Source organism: Aptenodytes patagonicus, chromosome 20, assembly GCF_965638725.1.
Source record: "Aptenodytes patagonicus chromosome 20, bAptPat1.pri.cur, whole genome shotgun sequence".
NCBI classification, from domain to species: Eukaryota; Metazoa; Chordata; class Aves; order Sphenisciformes; family Spheniscidae; genus Aptenodytes; species Aptenodytes patagonicus.
Window position 1 is genome coordinate 8,371,881 of NC_134968.1, and position 16,726 is coordinate 8,388,606.

At 51.0% G+C, this 16,726-nt stretch overlaps 1 protein-coding gene across 1 annotated transcript in view; it reads left to right on the forward strand.

Moving 5' to 3' along the window:
• The first annotated feature begins 2,142 nt into the window (after positions 1 to 2,142).
• The window catches only part of LOC143169279 (M1-specific T cell receptor alpha chain-like), a 342,482-nt gene continuing 327,898 nt past the window's right edge, over positions 2,143 to 16,726 (forward strand). The window contains 2 exon segments of the mRNA XM_076356582.1: positions 2,143 to 2,191; positions 3,055 to 3,350. Of these exon segments, the coding sequence (XP_076212697.1) occupies positions 2,143 to 2,191; positions 3,055 to 3,350 (345 nt within the window).

Sequence of the window (16,726 nt, forward strand, 5' to 3'; positions counted from 1 at the left end):
GAGGGAGCGAAACTCTTCCTGAGAGTAGTGATAGAAAGAAAGGCAATGGACACAGTCTGGAACAGGGGAAATTTATACTGGAAATTAGCAATTTCTTTTGCTTTTACCTATGAGGTTGGAGCATGGATGTAGGTGGGTCCCAGTAAGAATGGTACTCTGGCTGCATAAGGTGTTAATTAAAATACCATTAATTGGAGATAACACAAGAAGGTAAAGGGGGTTAGCACAGGTAACCTTATGCCCATTCAGATGCTGGAAAATCCTAATTATGGATCATAAAGTGGACCTCAACTCACCATTTGTCGCATGGTACAAATCCTGCCTGTGCTGAGATTCACTGACATTGTCGTCTTTGGAGTTTTCATGGGATTTTCTTAGAAATAGACAACTCTATTTATCATTTCTACTGTTGAGCAAAATAATATTTATATGAAAACATGGTGTTTCAGTCCTAGATAAAGACAAGGACATGCTTGTGACATCATTGCAAAGCGCCAAGTGATATATACAGCTCAGCACAGCATAGGTCTGTGCCTACTCAAGTCAGCTGCCATGCAGATCCCTAACTTCTCCGAGAACAATCATCATGTGGTTACTGTGGGCCACTACAGGCAGGCGGGTAGATACACTGGTTAATGAAGTACGTTTGTTTGGATAGGGGGAGAATCTGACACTGCCTGGAGTGTTTAAAAGGGACAGCTGGGGATCTGCAGGGCTTTGAGTATCACTCATCAGGTGTCTGAGAACTACATCGTAGAGGTGTGCTGAGGGAGGCGTGGGGGCAGACACTGTGGCGGAGCCAGGTGCAGGCAAGCCAGACAAAGTATTAGAGATGGTGAGAGGGGAGACACTAGCATCATGAAAGGAGAGACTCTCAGCGATGTGACCCTATCATCAGTGAGGATGGTTGCAGGTTGAAGGCTATGGCTCAATTTCTTCTCTCAGTAGAAATGCAGAATCCTCATCTTCCTGTACATGTCTTATGTCTGCTGTGAAGCCTAAGAAGGCAGATCCCTCTCAGGAGCCCATCAGAGGGTAAGCTTCAGCCTGCTCCTCAACTTGGGAAAGGCTGTGTAAGCCTCAGGACACCCCACATTCCTAGAAACCTCTTTTTACAGCATGAGGAGGTGCAGCACTTCCATGAGAATATTCTTAGTATAACCATTATCATTACCTGTATCATTATTCACTTCGTTGTGGAGGTTTTTTTAGAGCAAAAGCCGTGTTAGACTCAACCAAAATGAATAGTTTCCTAACTCTGGTGTGACTGGTGCATGGGATCACTCTGGAGTTGATCTGGAAAGGGGGTGGGAGATGGGGTCTCCACCTGCCAACCCCCCACTCCTTCACATGCTCTTTCAGCTGTGTGGTGCAGGGCTGCCCCAACCCCACCCCTTGCAGTGCAGCACTCCAATGGGTGCCCCGTGTGCTCCCTGGCTGTGTGTGAGGGTGACCTACTGATCCTTCATCCTGTTCCCTTCTGACACCTCACTTCTTTCCCTATGGAATTAGTTTTTCTTGCCATCTCTGGGTTTGTGGCATGCAGCAGTCCCGCTGGACCCAGTTTCTTCTCTCGCACTGTGGGTTATCCCACCAGAACAGGACACAGCCAGAGACCCTGGGCTGCTGCACAGCAGGGTTCATCTCCTATTTTGGGGGATCTGGGGGAGAGGCCTTGTTCCCAGGCAGTTGAGGAAAGAACGGGGAGAAGTGAGAGAAACAGAAGAGACTTCTGTTCCCAGAAGAAACAGCAGTGTCCTCAGAGAGCTGAGGACCCCAGAGGAAGATGTGAAACCTCAGTGGGGAGGAAACCCCTGACCTCCCAAATGGCCCAGCAGTGGGTGTGCAGAAGAGCAGGCGATTCTAGCTGGGGAGGTGAGGGCTCCACTGCGAGCTGACCGGGAACAGCCCCTTCCCACGACTGGGGCCCCCAGGGCCCCTGAGGGAGCCACAGGTGTTGCTGCTGGAGGAGGGAGAAACCCCGAAGGAGCATTTCAGGCACAGGAAGAACAGATCACTTCTCTTCCCCGCTTCTTCCTCCGCTCCCCCAACAGAGTCGTTTCCAGCAGCTCTGTTATCTCGGGGCTGGGAGGTGGTTTTCTGACTCTCTCTCACTCAGCCAACAGGCAGGTCGGTCTCGACATGCACCTCGGCTATCTCGTCCTCACGGCTTTCCTGGGGCAACTGCTGGGTAAGTCCTGGCTTTCTAGAAACGCATACTTCTTCTTCTCCCAAGGAAACCCTCACCAGCCTTATCAGGTCAATGTGTGGAAATACTCTTGGACAGCAGAAAAACACTGGGAACTGTTGGCTCACATTTGTGGTTTTGCACCCGTTCTCTCAAAACGGTCTTACTGTTGGAAATGAAAGGAGAAGAGAGAGAAGAGATACCTCAGAGCCTTCATCTTGCTTTTCTCTCCCCTTCAATCTATCGCTCTCTACTCCTCTCTTCTGATCCCCCTCCTGCCACCATAGGAGATCTCAGCTGTCTCTGCAGCCCCACATTTCTCCCCAAAATAAGCAAATCTTCTCAAAGGTACTACAGGGATTTTAAAGCTCTAGCTCCCACTAACATTAATAATGTGCCCAGGCTGTGCCCTTCTGGCAGGCACATGTCAGCCACGGCTTCCAGTTTCCTCCTGGTTGGCAACACAGCCATCGATACCTCTTTCTAAAGTGAGCTTTGAGTGTACTCGAGGAGCTAGGAGCCCTCTGAGATAAGAGGTGTGGGGAAGCAGGATGAATCTTTTTGCCATAGCTCCATGGGCCCCTCCACCTGCTGGAGGGGTGCTGGTCCCAGCACACAAAGGTCAGGCATGACAGGCTGTTCCCTGCTCCTCTGGGCAGTAGGAGCAGGAGCAGGGAGGAGGAGCAGGGACACAGCCCAGCTCTCCTCAGGACCCACGCTGTGCTGAGAGCTCTGAGCTCCTGCCCAAAACTACTCTTCACCTGGCTGTCCGCAGGCCTCAAGAATTTCCAAAAGGGCAAGGGACACTCCTGATTTGCTTCCCAGAGTCCTTCCCTGCCAAGCTGCTGACCTTCACTTTCTTCCAGGCACCATGGGGCAGACCACCGTCACCCAGCAAGAAGGACAAGTCACAGTAGAGGAGAGAGACAGCTTCCAAACAACCTGCACATACCAGGCCTCCTACTTTTATGGCTTGCTCTGGTAAAAGCAGAGGAAAGGCCAAGCTCCCCAGCTGGTCTCGTATCAGGCAGCAGCTGGCTCCAAGCAGAGCAGCCATCTCACCACGCTGCTGAACACCACAGGGAAATACAGCCTCCTGCAGCTGGAGGAAATCGAGGTCTCTGACAGTGCCTTGTACCTCTGTGCTGTGCAAGACACCCTGGTGCAGGGAGCTTCCTTGGCTGTGCAACAAGCCAGGGGAGGGAAGGGATGTGTCTATGCAAGGTTGAGTTTGGGGGAAGGGGCCCTGAGCTCTCCCCTGGTAGCACTGTTTCCCCTGTGCACCCAGGGATCTGCACTTCAAGATCCTCTTCCAGGAGAGAACAGTGTCAGTGGCTTGAGAGGAAGGAGAAGGTGGTGAAAGAGTCTCATGTTACTTTGTTTTCACCATGGGTTATCCGGTTATTCTGCCCGTGGCTCTGGTGAGCTGATGGGCAATGCAGGAGGTTGGGATTGCTTGTGCAATGGTTCCTTGCTGCTGCTCTTTGCTTTCTGGTTTTCCCTGCTGCACATTGCTTATTCAGGGTTTCCTGTGAGCCTGTCTTTTAGAGTACCTGCTCTGGGATGTGTCCCTCACAGGTCAGAGTTCAAAGTAAGGTGAAAAACATAAATAACATGCCATGTCACAAAGCTCCTTCCTGGATTACATGATTACAACAGTTTTGGATAATACTCAGAACCATCTTGTGGACCCTCTAGTTGCTGTGTGGCCGTGTGCTGAGATCTGGAGGACCTGCTCTCCCCAGTGCACTCTGCCCATCCTTGGAGCCCTTCTCATGCCCTACCTCGTAGGTTTTCCCCAACCCTGCCTCATTTCTTCTGCAGTGAGACCAGGCTGTACAGCTCTATCCAAGATCTCAATGCGAGAAGACTCCACCAGGCAGAGGTGGACAACAGGCCCTGCCAGAAGAAGAGCTGGCCTTGGTGAAAGCTGCCTCATGCCTGGGGGAACAGCAGGCACATCTGGTGGGAGCTGGGGGTGTGTAAGAGGCATGAGGGCCCTGGTGTGTGGCCTGGTCAGGCTGATTTCAACATCAATCTGTGAGCTGCCTGCACATCTCTGGAACTGCTGGGCTGTGCAGGGAACTGTTTGGGGGTAGGGAGGTGTATAGGTGACTTGTCCTTGCTACGGTTGCCCTTGGGTGCAGGCCATGCTCCCTCATTCTGGGAACAGGTAGGAGGATGAGGAGGAGAAGGTCTGGGGCTGTTTTGAAGGCTTTTTTTCGTACCATCATCTCTCCTGCAACCTTTGAGACCATCTTCTAATGGAGCTGCTTTTCCCAGCACAGGGCTACCCAAAGCAGGAGGGATTTCCTTCTTCACAGGCTTGTGAGCTGCTGACCTCTCAGAGCCTCCAGCAGCACTGGGCTCCTCACTGGGGGATAGCAGTGGTCAACCTCCCCATCTACAGGACATGGTCTGAGGCCAAGAGGCCATATCTGAGCAGGATGCCAGAATGCAGGGCCTGATCACCACTGGCTGGGGACCTGAGTATGTCTTCCTCAGTTCCAAGGGACAGTGACTGGAAGGGCCCCATTGCCCTGTGTCCCACCCTCCCATTTCTCTTCCACTTGTGCCCCCACCTTATGCCCTGCCACCCAAGGCAATGCCTTTCTTCCTTGGCAACTCCAGACAATGTCCATCAAGAAAAGGAATATGTGGAGGCAGAGGCTGGGATGCAGAAAACTTCAATGACTCTGAAGAAGGAAACGAGTTCACTTCTAGAGGAGTTTTCCACAGCAGGGAGAGCATCACCAGCTGCCAAAAGTCTGTGCCCATTGCCCATGGCGGAGATCACACAGGGCATCCATCTGCCTGCCCTACAGAGGGAGAGGGCTCAGCAGATTCCACAGGTTGGCTCTGGAGGTCTTACAGCCCAGAAAACAGAGGACAAGAAAAAGATGGGAGAGAGTGGAAGGCAAGGAAGTTAGACTTTGGCCATGTTTTCAGAGCTCCAGCTGCCCTCCTTTGGAAGGGCAGCACTGGATGCTCAGTCTCTCTGAAATCAATGGCCAGGATCTCTGTCCTTCATCTGGCATCAGATTCTGGGTTCCTGGGGTCCTTGTCTGGGCTGTCACCTGGAGATTAAGCAGGAGGGGCACCTTCTGCCACAGTAGCTGCTTGGAAATGCCAGAGGTCACAGCACCCAGAGGTGATGGGCACTCCGTCACAGCTGAGGATGCTGCCAACAGCAGCGGAGGTGGAGGAGCCCACAACGGTGTTCTGTGGGAAGGAGCTGAGGATGGGGCCAGGCAGGGCCATCACCACGGGGGAGAGCTGGATGACGACGGTGGAGTCCTGGCACTGCCTGACACAGGGCTCATTGCAGCTGTTGGCCAGCGGGGTTGGGCCGTAGGGCTGGCATGGCAGGCACGGGTTGTAGCAGGACATGTCTCTGGGCTGGAGGTGGACCTGGGAGAGAAGGCAGAGAGGAATCAGAGCACAGGGACAAGTGAGGAGCAGTCTGCCATGCATCCATCACCCCACCATGAGTGTTTTCTTCTCAGACTATCTAAATCTCTACCTCCACCAGAAGCACGAAGCTTCAGGCTACCCAGCTTGGTGCACAGATGATGACAAAAAAGCTTCAACATAGGTTGAAGATGACAGGCCAAAATACGATGTCATTTTGCAGCCTGAAAGTAATAAGAAAATGCTGTGAAACGTAAAATTGCAAAAGATTTTAAATTCTCTGTGGGGAAAATTTGGACAGAGATCCAGCCTACCCAACATAAACATTGTAAAGTAAGACAACCAGATGAGTTCACAGAATCATAGAATCATAGAATCATTGAGGTTGGAAAAGACCTCTAAGATCATTGAGTCCAACCATCGAGCCAACACCACCATGCCCACTAAACCATGTCCCTAAGTGCCTCATCTACTCGTCTTTTAAATACCTCCAGGGATGGGGACTCAACCACTTCCCTGGGCAGCCTGTTCCAATGTTTAACCACTCTTTCAGGAAAGAAATTTTTCCTCACGTCCAATCTAAACCTCCCCTGGCGCAACTTGAGGCCATTTCCTCTCGTCCTATCGCTGGTTACTTGGGAGAAGAGACTGACCCCCACCTCGCTACAACCTCCTTTCAGGTAGTTGTAAAGAGCGATGAGGTCTCCCCTCAGCCTCCTTTTCTCCAGGCTAAACAACCCCAGCTCCCTCAGCCGCTCCTCATAAGACTTGTTCTCCAGACCCCTCACCAGCCTCGTTGCCCTTCTCTGGACACACTCCAGCACCTCAATGTCCTTCTTGTAGTGAGAGGCCCAAAACTGAACACAGTATTCGAGGTGCGGCCTCACCAGTGCTGAGTACAGGAGCACGATCACTTCCCTCCTCCTGCTGGCCACACTCTTTCTGATACAGGCCAGGATGCCATTGGCCTTCTTGGCCGCCTGGGCACACTGACGGCTCATGTTCAGCCGGCTGTCGACCAGCACCCCCAGGTCCTTTTCCGACAGGCAGCTTTCCAGCCACTCTTCCCCAAGCCTGTAGCGCTGCATGGGGTTGTTGTGGCCAAAGTGCAGGACCCTGCACTTGGCCTTGTTGAATCTCATACAGTTGGCCTCGGCCCATCGATCCAGCCTGTCCAGGTCCCTCTGCAGAGCCTTCTTACCCTCGAGCAGATCAACACTCCCGCCCAACTTGGTGTCATCTGCAAACTTACTGAGGGTGTACTCAATCCCCTCATCCAGATCATCGATAAAGATATTGAACAAGACCGGCCCCAAAACTGAGCCCTGGGGAACACCGCTTGTGACCAGCCACCAACTGGATTGAACTCCATTCACCACAACTCTCTGGGCCCGGCCGTCCAGCCAGTTTTTTACCCAGCGAAGAGTACACCTGTCTAAGCCTTGAGCTGCCAGCTTCTCTAGGAGAATGCTGTGGGAGACGGTGTCAAAGGCCTTACTGAAGTCTAGGTAGACCACATCCACAGCCTTTCCCTCATCCACTAGGTGGGTCACCTGGTCATAGAAGGAGATCACGTTGGTCAAGCAGGACCTGCCTCTCATGAACCCGTGCTGGCTGGGCCGGATCCCCTGGTTGTCTCGCTCATGCCTTGTGAGCGCCCTCAAGATGAACCGCTCCATTAATCTTCCCCGGCACCGAGGTCAGGCTGACAGGCCTGTAGTTCCCCGGATCCTCCTTCCGGCCCTTCTTGTGGATGGGCGTCACACTGGCAAGCCTCCAGTCATCCGGGACCTCCCCCGTTAACCAGGACTGCTGATAAATGATGGAGAGTGGCTTGGGGAGCACCTCCGCCAGCTCCCTCAGCACCCTCGGGTGGATCCCATCTGGCCCCATAGACTTGTGAGCATCCAGGTGGCATAGCAGGTCATTGACTGCTTCCTCTTGGATTATGGGGGGTTCATCCTGCTCGCCATCCCTGTCTTCCAGCTCAGGGGGCCAAGTACCCTGAGGATAACTGGTCTGCCTGTTAAAGACTGAGGCAAAGAAGGCATTGAGTACCTCAGCCTTTTCCTCATCCTCGGTGACAATGTTCCCCCCCGCATCCAATAAAGGATGGAGATTCTCCTTGGCTCTCTTCTTGTCATTAATATATTTGTAAAAGCTTTTTTTGTTGTCTTCAACGACAGCGGCCAGATTGCGTTCTAGCTGGGCTTTTGCCCAGTTGTATGGTTACCTTTTTTCTCCAGCTTACGATATGTCCTATTGTGACTTTATTGTTCAGGATGTAGCCACTGTCTCATGGAAGTATGCCAAAGGGCGCACGACCCTGGAGTACAATGCTGACATTTCTATAACTTGCTTCACAACAGCATATGCACACCTAAAGCTTTACAATCTCTTAGGTTCCCTGCAAGACCATTGCCTTTATCTTGACACAGATTCTATGATATCTGAGAGTCATCCAGGGGACTGGGACCTCCCTGCTTGGCGACTACTTAGGTAAGTTGATGGGCAAATGTCCTCCAGATGAGCATGTTGCGGAGTTTGTGTCATCAGGCCCAAAATCCTACAGCGACTTGCAGTCTGAAGGGAAGTGTTCTTAAAGGTTGAAGGCATCACTCTAAATGTAACAAACAGAGGAAAAATCAATTTTGAGGCACTGAGGGATCTCGTGTTGGATTATGGTGTAAATCCAGACAGTGATGACCCTAAAAAGATTGTGACAGAGCAACATTCTATCACCAGGAACAAGCAGAAGTAGGTAATAGAAACCAAGGCTCCTTTGGAAGACGCAGAAGGTGGTCTACAACAAAAGAGTACTAACTAAAAATTTAAAAGTCTCCTCTATGGCTTTTGATCATGGGCATGCACTGAAAGCATCCCTCTTCTGCTATCCTGGAAGGGTTTAGAAACTATGGGAAATGTTATTTCATAAAAAGTCTTTTGGAGAATCACAGAATGGTTGAGTTTGGAAGGGACCTCTGAAGATCACCTTGTCCAACCACCCTTCTGAAGCACGGCCATCTGAAGCACAGGTTCCCCAGGACCATGTCCAGATGGCTTTTGAGTATCTCCAAGGAGGGAGAATCCACAACCTCTCTGGGCAACACATGCCAGTGCTCGGTTACCCTCATCAGTAAAAAAGTGTTCCCTCATGTTTCAGACAGAGCCTCCTGTGTTTCAGCCTGTGCCTATTGCCTGTGGTCCTGTCACTGGGCACCTCTGAGAAGAGCCTGGCTCTGTCTTCTTTGCACCCTCCTTTCAGGTATTTAGATACATTGATAAGATCCACCCTGAGCACTCTCTTCTCTGTGCTGAACAGTCCCAGCTCTCTCAGCCTTTCCTCATAGAAGAGGTGCTCCAGTTCATACATCCTCTTTGTGCCCCTTCATTGGATTGTCTCCAGTACTTCTATATCTCCCTTGTACTGGGGAGTCTAGAACTGGATCCAGTACTCCAGGAGTGACATCACCAGTGCTGAGTAGAGGGGAACGATCACCTTCCTTGGCCTTCTGGCAACATTACTCCCAGTGCAGCCCAGACACTGTTGGCTTTCTTTGAGGCAAGGGCACATTGCTGGCTCATTGTCGACTTGGTGTCCAGCATGACAACTCAGGTCTTTTTCTGCAAAGCTGCTTTACAGCTGGGCAGTCCCCAGCACATACTGGTGCATGGGATTGTTCCTCCCCCGGTGCAGGACTTTGCCTTTCCCCTTGTTGAACTGCAGGAGGTTCTTGTTAGACCATTTTTCCAGCCTGTTGAGATCCCTCTGGATGGCAGCATGATCCTCTGGTGTACCAGCCACTCTTCTGAGTTTAGTGTCAACTGTGAACTTGCTGCGGGTACACTTTGCCCTGTCATCTAGATCATTAATTAAGATGTTGAACAGGATTGGAACAAGTATTGATCCCTGCAGAAACCACTAGTTACTGGCCCCCAACTAGTCTTTATTCCACTGATCATCACCCACTGACAATCAGTTTTCAATCCACCTCACTGTCTGCTCATCCAGCCTGTACATCAACAGCTTCTCTATAAGGATCCTATGGAAGACATTGTAGAAAGCCGTACTGAAATCAAGGTAAACTATATCCACCAGTCCTTTCTTGTTTACCAAGCCAGTCATTTCATTGTAGCTGGATATCAGCATGGTCAAGCATGACTTCCCCATGGTGAATCCATGCTGACTACACCCAGTCACCTCTTGTCCTTTCATGTGCTTGGAAATTGTTTCCAGGATCAGCTGCTCTATCACTTTCCCAGGATGTGTATGAGCTCCAGCAGAGCACCTCTCCTTGTTGGCTCATCTATGACTTGGGCGATGAAGTTGTCAATGCACTCCAGGAACCTCCTGGCTTGTTTATGTCCTGCTGTGTTGTCCCTCCAGCAGATGTTAAGGTGGCAGAAGTCTGCCATAAGGACCAGTGCCTGTGAATGTGAGCCTGCTCCTGTCTGTCTGTAGAGGCCCTCATCCACTTGTTCTTCCTGGTCAGGCAGCCTACAGCAGACACTCACTACAATGTCACCCTTACCCATCTTCTCTTTAACCCTTACCTATAAGCTCTCAGTTGGCTCATCTTCTATCCCCAGGCAGAGCTCCATGCACTCCAACTGCTCTCTCACAGAAAGGGCAAGTCCTACTCCTCTTCCCAGCCTGTCCTTCCAAAAGAGCCTGTATCCCTCCATTGCAACATGCCAGTCATGGGAGCCATCCCACCCCATCTCCATGATCCCAACAAGATTGTAGCCCTGCAGCTGCACACAGATGTCTAACTCATGTATATGCTCCATACTGCGTACATTAGTGTACAGACACTTGACAGAGGGAGCCCAGCATGTTGACGTCCTAGAAAGGGTTTTGGGGATTTCACCACAATGCTGCCTTGTAGACATTTCTTTGCTTACATGCAGCTGCTGGAGGTGAGCCCGCTTAAGCCCTGTTTTCCTGATCTTGTGATCCCTTCCTGGCACATCACTCCAGGCCCTTTGCTCATCAACTGTGTCCATCACTCCCTCAGAGGGCTGCAGGTCACTCTCTCCCTCCCCCGTCATTCCTAGTTTAAAGCCCTCCTTACCAGGTCAGCCATCTTACTACTGGCAAAGGTAACTTTGCCCCACTTGGTGAGGTGGATCCCACCTCTCCTGAGCAGATGCTGCTCTGCAAACAGGGTCCCATGGTCATAGGACCTAAAACCCTGTCACCAACTCCAGTTCCACAGCCAATTATTGACCTGTATTATCAGTGCCCTCCTCCTCACACCCTTTCCCTTCACCAGCAGGACTGAGGAGAACACCACCTGGGCCCCCATGCCCTTGACTACTGCCTGCAGAGCTCTGTAATCACTTCTGATTCTGTTCACGTTTCCCCTAGCAGTATCATTTGTGCCCAACAGTGTCCTGGTTTTGGCTGGGATAGAGTTAATTTTCTTCCTAGTAGCTGGTACAATGCTGTGTTTTGGATTTAGGATAAGAATAATGTTGATAACACAGCGATGTTTTAGTTGTTGCTGAGCAGTGCTTACACTAGTCAAGGACTTTTCAGCTCCCCATGCTCTACGGACTGAGAAGGCTGGAGGTGCACAAGAAGCTGGGAGGGGGCACAGCCAGGACAGCTGACCCAAACTGGCCAAAGGGATATTCCATACCATGTGACGTCATGCTCATTGGCTCATGATAGGACGAGAGGAAATGGCCTCAAGTTGCGCCAGGGGAGGTTTAGATTGCACGTGAGGAAAAATTTCTTTCCTGAAAGAGTGGTTAAACATTGGACCAGGCTGCCCAGGGAAGTGGTTGAGTCCCCATCCCTGGAAGTATTTAAAAGACGTGTAGATGTGGCACTTAGGGACATGGTTTAGTGGGCATGGTGGTGTTGGGTTGACGGTTGGACTCGATGATCTTAAGAGGTCTTTTCCAACCTTAATGATTCTATGATTCTATGAAAAGCAGGAGGTAGTAGTCAGAGGGCTGAATGAGCTTCGCCAGTTCCTCCACAACATCCCGGATCTGGGTGCCCAGCAGGCAGCAACCTCTGTAGATGATAGGCCAGGCTGGCAGATCAGTGCCTCTGTCCCCCACAGCAGGGCGGCACTCGTTATGATCACTGGCCACTTCTTCCTGGTGGTTGTGCATGGTTTAGGGTCAGGTGGACCAGATCCTTTGCTTCAAGGCACATCTGGGTCCTCTTTAACTTTGAGGGCAGTGAACCTATTTTGTAGTTGTAAGCCCTCAGGTGGGACAGAAGCCTTCTGCTGCTTCCAGAAGTCACCAGCTTCCATCCTTCAACTTCTTCAGAGTTCGCACTTACCTTAATACTAGGGGTAGACACTGCCTGCTTCTCCACTGCATTTGGGGTCTGGGGCTCTTCAAGTTGCTGCGTCTCAGAGAAAATCCTGTCTATCTCCCTTTCACCTACTCTGACGCTGCTCAGCCAGCTCACTTACAACCACTTGCCAGCTGAAGAATGCCGACCACTTGCTGTCTGTTATGGCTGGGAATATTCTGTGGTGTTACAGTTGCTGGCAACTGCTGTATCAGGAAGTGCTCTGGAAATACCGTTTTATCAAATTCGTGGAGGACTTGCCTGGGAGTCTTAGTGATAACCATTTTTTTCCCCCTAAGAAAGTAAATATGGTTGTGATTGATGATTTGAGAAACTCTGCTTGTGAGAGAAATTGAGAAAGCTTTTATGAAGTATGTTATCACAGGAATCTTAGCATCCTGGACATTGTCCAGAATGTTTTTTGCTAGGGTAAAAAGAGCTGCACCATCACTCTCAACACAAACTATATGGTGCTATTTAAGAACCCCAACTCTAAGCTCCAGATTGTGTCCCGAGCCAGACAGATGTATCCTGGCAAGGCCTGGTTCTTTTTAGAGGTGTTTGAAGATGCTATGAAGGCACCATATGGGTACCTGGTTTTCCATCTAAACGCTACTACCCCCGAGGCTTTTAGACTAATAAGCGGTCTTTTCCCACCAGAGCTTTCTGCCATTTACATATTGGGGAAAAAAAAAAAAGAAAAAAGATTTGCATTAGGCAACAAATAGAGAGAAACTGGTCTGACAGCATGTGTTGCTGCCCATGCAGACTTGGAAACATGATGTCTTGCTGTTCGAAGTCTAACCTGTCCTTCCTGGAGCTGTTGTTCCGCTCCTGCCACCGGCAGAGGAAAGCAATACTCTGTGCTCCTTCTGATGATCTGATAAAGGCCATTTCTGAAATTGCCCTGAATACCTTGAAGGGGAACATTGCATTAACACCCCACTATGTACACGTGCTGAAAAAGGGATGCAAATCCATTAAAATCCTGAGTAGTAAAAATGTGTCCTTCAAAGGAAAGAAGCTACTGGTGAAGTAAGCCAGAAGGTTTATTAGTCCTCCTCTAAGTTTTCCTCTTTCGCTCATCATGGGGCTTTTGGTAAAGCAGTGATGGACTATGTGGAAAAAATGTATCCGGTGCCTGTAAATCAGCTGGAGCAGCTACGCGTGCTGCCATTACCCAGGGAAGACATGAGGGCTGATACAGTCTACTCTTTGGATGCTGAAATGAGAGACATTCTCCAGAAACCAGGTTTGATGGCCTACAAGAAAGCTAAAATGTATACAGCTGCTCTTTAAAAGTACTTGTCTCATGAGAAGCAGAGCAATCAGGAATGGGGGAAAATAACTCCTGTTTTTCCAGAAGAAAACAAGAGAGAGGTGGAAAAGCCCCTGGAGACTCCTGAGGACTCCAGCCCTGTTGTTCAGGCAGGGCCAGATAATGTGCATCCACGGTATTGGAAGAATGCGCAAGTGCTCCTAGGTAAATGAGGGCACCACAAGCATATTTCTTCTTGGGAAAACCAGGAAAGTTTTGTATACAAAGGAGGTGGCATTAAGGGGTCCAGCCTGCTTGATTTAGTCCAATGTGTCCTTCAGACTTGTGGCCCATCCAGCCTGAGAACACCTAGAGCCTGGAATGTTTTTATGAAAACCTGTGATAAATGTCTCATCTTCTGTCATGGGTCATACAAAAACCGGGGTCTCTAGGAACATGTAAAAGTGACTGAGGAGGGCCAAGAAGCTTCACACACACCACTTAGGAAGATGAATATCCCTAAACCCCAGTGGTGCACCCTGTAAAGTTTACTGTTGAAATGAAAATATTCATAGAACTATGGAATCATAGGATGGTTTAGGTTGGAAGGAAACTTTAAAAGGTCATCTAGTCCAACTCCTCCTGCCATGGGGGGCTTATATTCATACAATCTTTAAACTTTGCTGTCTGTAGTGTCCATTTAAAAAACACGTTGGGGTGGGGTGGTGCAGGCTGGGTTGGGGTGGGCTGAGCTTAAAGAGTACCTTCACAGTCTTACAGTTGGATTGTAAGTTTTATTTACAGAATACATTTATGAAAATTGCTACAAGAGGTGCTGGTCTGGGTCTTTTGAAACATATTATAAGTAGCTATGGTCATGGGGAAAGCTCCGTCTTCATATTTTACAAAACACATCAGCATCTGATCATTTTGTACTAGATTGTTAGAATACAGTTTTAAAATCTGTTGAAAAGGTAATCCCTTGTTATGGTGATATAGGAAAAAGACACCGTGGTATCCACAGGCCATGGAGCAGGAATGCTGCAGTTGCTTCCACTGGAAAGCAATATCCGTAGCACTGTGATTTAAAAAGGCCATGAGGCTTTCAGGAAAGAGAGCACTGTTTGGAGGGTAACCACGAGTTAAAAAACTGCATTTTGATCTGCCAAGAAAAGTGCTAGCCAGTGCTCTCCAGGCTGGTTATGAGGATGCGTATTCACCACCACACTCACTGGTCTTGGGGAAACATGGGCCCTAGGGAGCCACTTGCTCAGGTAAGCACCTAGAACTGTCTCCCTGGTGTAAGGCTCTGCTGAGAAAAAACAAGAGAGCTGGTCCCTCTCAGACTTCCATCTTAGACAGGAGATAATTCTACCCCAGAAGCATGTATTGATTATTTCTGTAGTCTAGGCAACAGATTTGTTATGTGTAGAAAGTCTCAGTCCCAGGGTCAGAGCTGGTGCTGGGACTCAGGCCAAGGCTGGACTCAAGAGAAACCCAGGTGAAGTCTCCATCCAGCAACTGCCACGGACTGTCTAGGATCCGGGCCAGGCCAGGAGGACAACAGTAGCCCAGGCCAGACACAGGCACAGATATGGCAGAGCTGGGGCAGGCCTGCCCTAGGCCTGAGCTCTCATAGAGGCCCTGGGCCAGGGGCCAAGCCAGAGCTGGGACCCATGGTTGCATTGGGTGTAGGTGGGCTTGGTCCTGATGCTCATTTTCCCTGTGTTGCCAGCTGACTCAGCACTGCCTCCCACAGAACCTGGCGGAAGAGATGCCCCCCATCCTCACCCTGTGTAGGAATCACTCTGTCCTCCACCCTGGTCCTGTGGTGCTGGTGGTGTGCGGGGTCTCTGTCATGCAGCCTGCCTCACCCAAGGGGGTGTTGGGTTCACAGCAACAGGGGACTCCAGTGTGTGGCCTGCTGTAGCTGGTACCAATACTAACTTGTGAACACCTCAGACTTACGCATGTTGGCAACGGGTGGGCCATGCCAGATGCTGTGCTGACAGGTGATAGGGCTGCAGGGGGAAGCTGTCCCTGTTGACCATGCACAGGTGTGCTGACCATGGCCCCTAGATCAGCTGATGGAGGGGAGGGGCAGCTGGAGTAGGGACTGTGGGCCATCCCCAAGGCTATTTACCCATTCCCAATTCCAGCCATCCTTTGGCAACATCTTCCTCTGAGCCTCCCTGCCCAGCACAGCCCCACCCAAAGCAAGAGGAGCACTCTTCTCCAAGAGCCTGTGGGACTGCTGATCTCCCTGGGGCCTCCCACATGCCCACAGTTCCTCTCTGGAGGACAGCAGTTGTCAGGATTCCTGTTCACATGATGTGCTCCAGGGCTAAGGGGGTATTTCTGAGCAGAGTCACAGCAAGGCAAGGACTGATGGCCATTGGCTGTGGAGTAACTAGGGTGTCTTCCTCAGCTTCAAGAGGCAGTGCCTGAAAGACTGGGACTCACTGCAGTGTGTCCCACCCTCCAATGCCTCTAGGAGTGATGAAGGGTCCCCCTGTGCCCCCACCTACTTCCCCTCCAAAGCAATGGCTTTCTCCCTCGGCAGTCAGTGTGCAGATGGAAAGACCACCACAGGGACACAGGCAGGATTGCAGCAAATTTTAATGAGCCTAAAGAGGGAAATGAGGTCACTCCAAGTGGAGGCCCCCAGTGCAGGGAGGAGCAGGAGCAGCCAAGAATCTGCTCCGCTTTTCCTGGGGCAGAGTTCCCACAGGGCATCTGTCGACCTGCCTGGCAAAGGGAGACAGGCTAGCAGGTCACTCCAGGCTGGTTTCTGGGGTCCTCACAGCAGACTTTGAGGGGAGCACAAGACAACAAAGAAAAGAGAGAAAAAGGGTGAGTGAAAGACAGGAGAGGTAGACACTGGCCGTGTTTTCAGAGAGCCCAGGCTGGCCCCTTCCAGTCTGCCCTTGCAGGGCAAGCCAGAGATGGTCAGCTGCTCTTAAAACAACAGCACCAAGTCCAGCACCATGTTCTGAGTTCCTGGAGGCCATTGCCAGCATCTTTAGCAGGGGGGGCATCTGCTGCCACAGTTTCAGCTGGAAATGCAGGAGAGGTCACAGCACCCAGAGGTGATGGGCACTCCATCACAGCTGAGGATGCTGCCAACAGCAGCGGAGGTGGAGGAGGCCACAACGGTGTTCTGTGGGAAGGAGCTGAGGATGGGGCCAGGCAGGGTCACCACCACGGGAGAGGGCTGGATGACGACGGTGGAGTCCTGGCACTGCCTGACACAGGGCTCATTGCAGCTGTTGGCCAGTGGGGTTGGGCAGCAAGGCTGGCAGGGCCGGCATGGCTGGCACTGGTCATTGCAGGACATGTCTTGGGTCCGGAGGGGCACCTGGGAGAGAGGGCAGGCAGGAAGCAAAACATGGGGATGAGTGAGGAGCAGCCTGTCACCACACCATGAGGGAACCAAAGAACATGCAAGGCTGGGAGGTGGAGGCTGTGCAGAGATGTGTGAGGGCTTCTTGACAGGGCCCAAAAAGAGCCACCAGCTCCTATGCGGCTACTGCCTAGCCCCTCAGGCCAG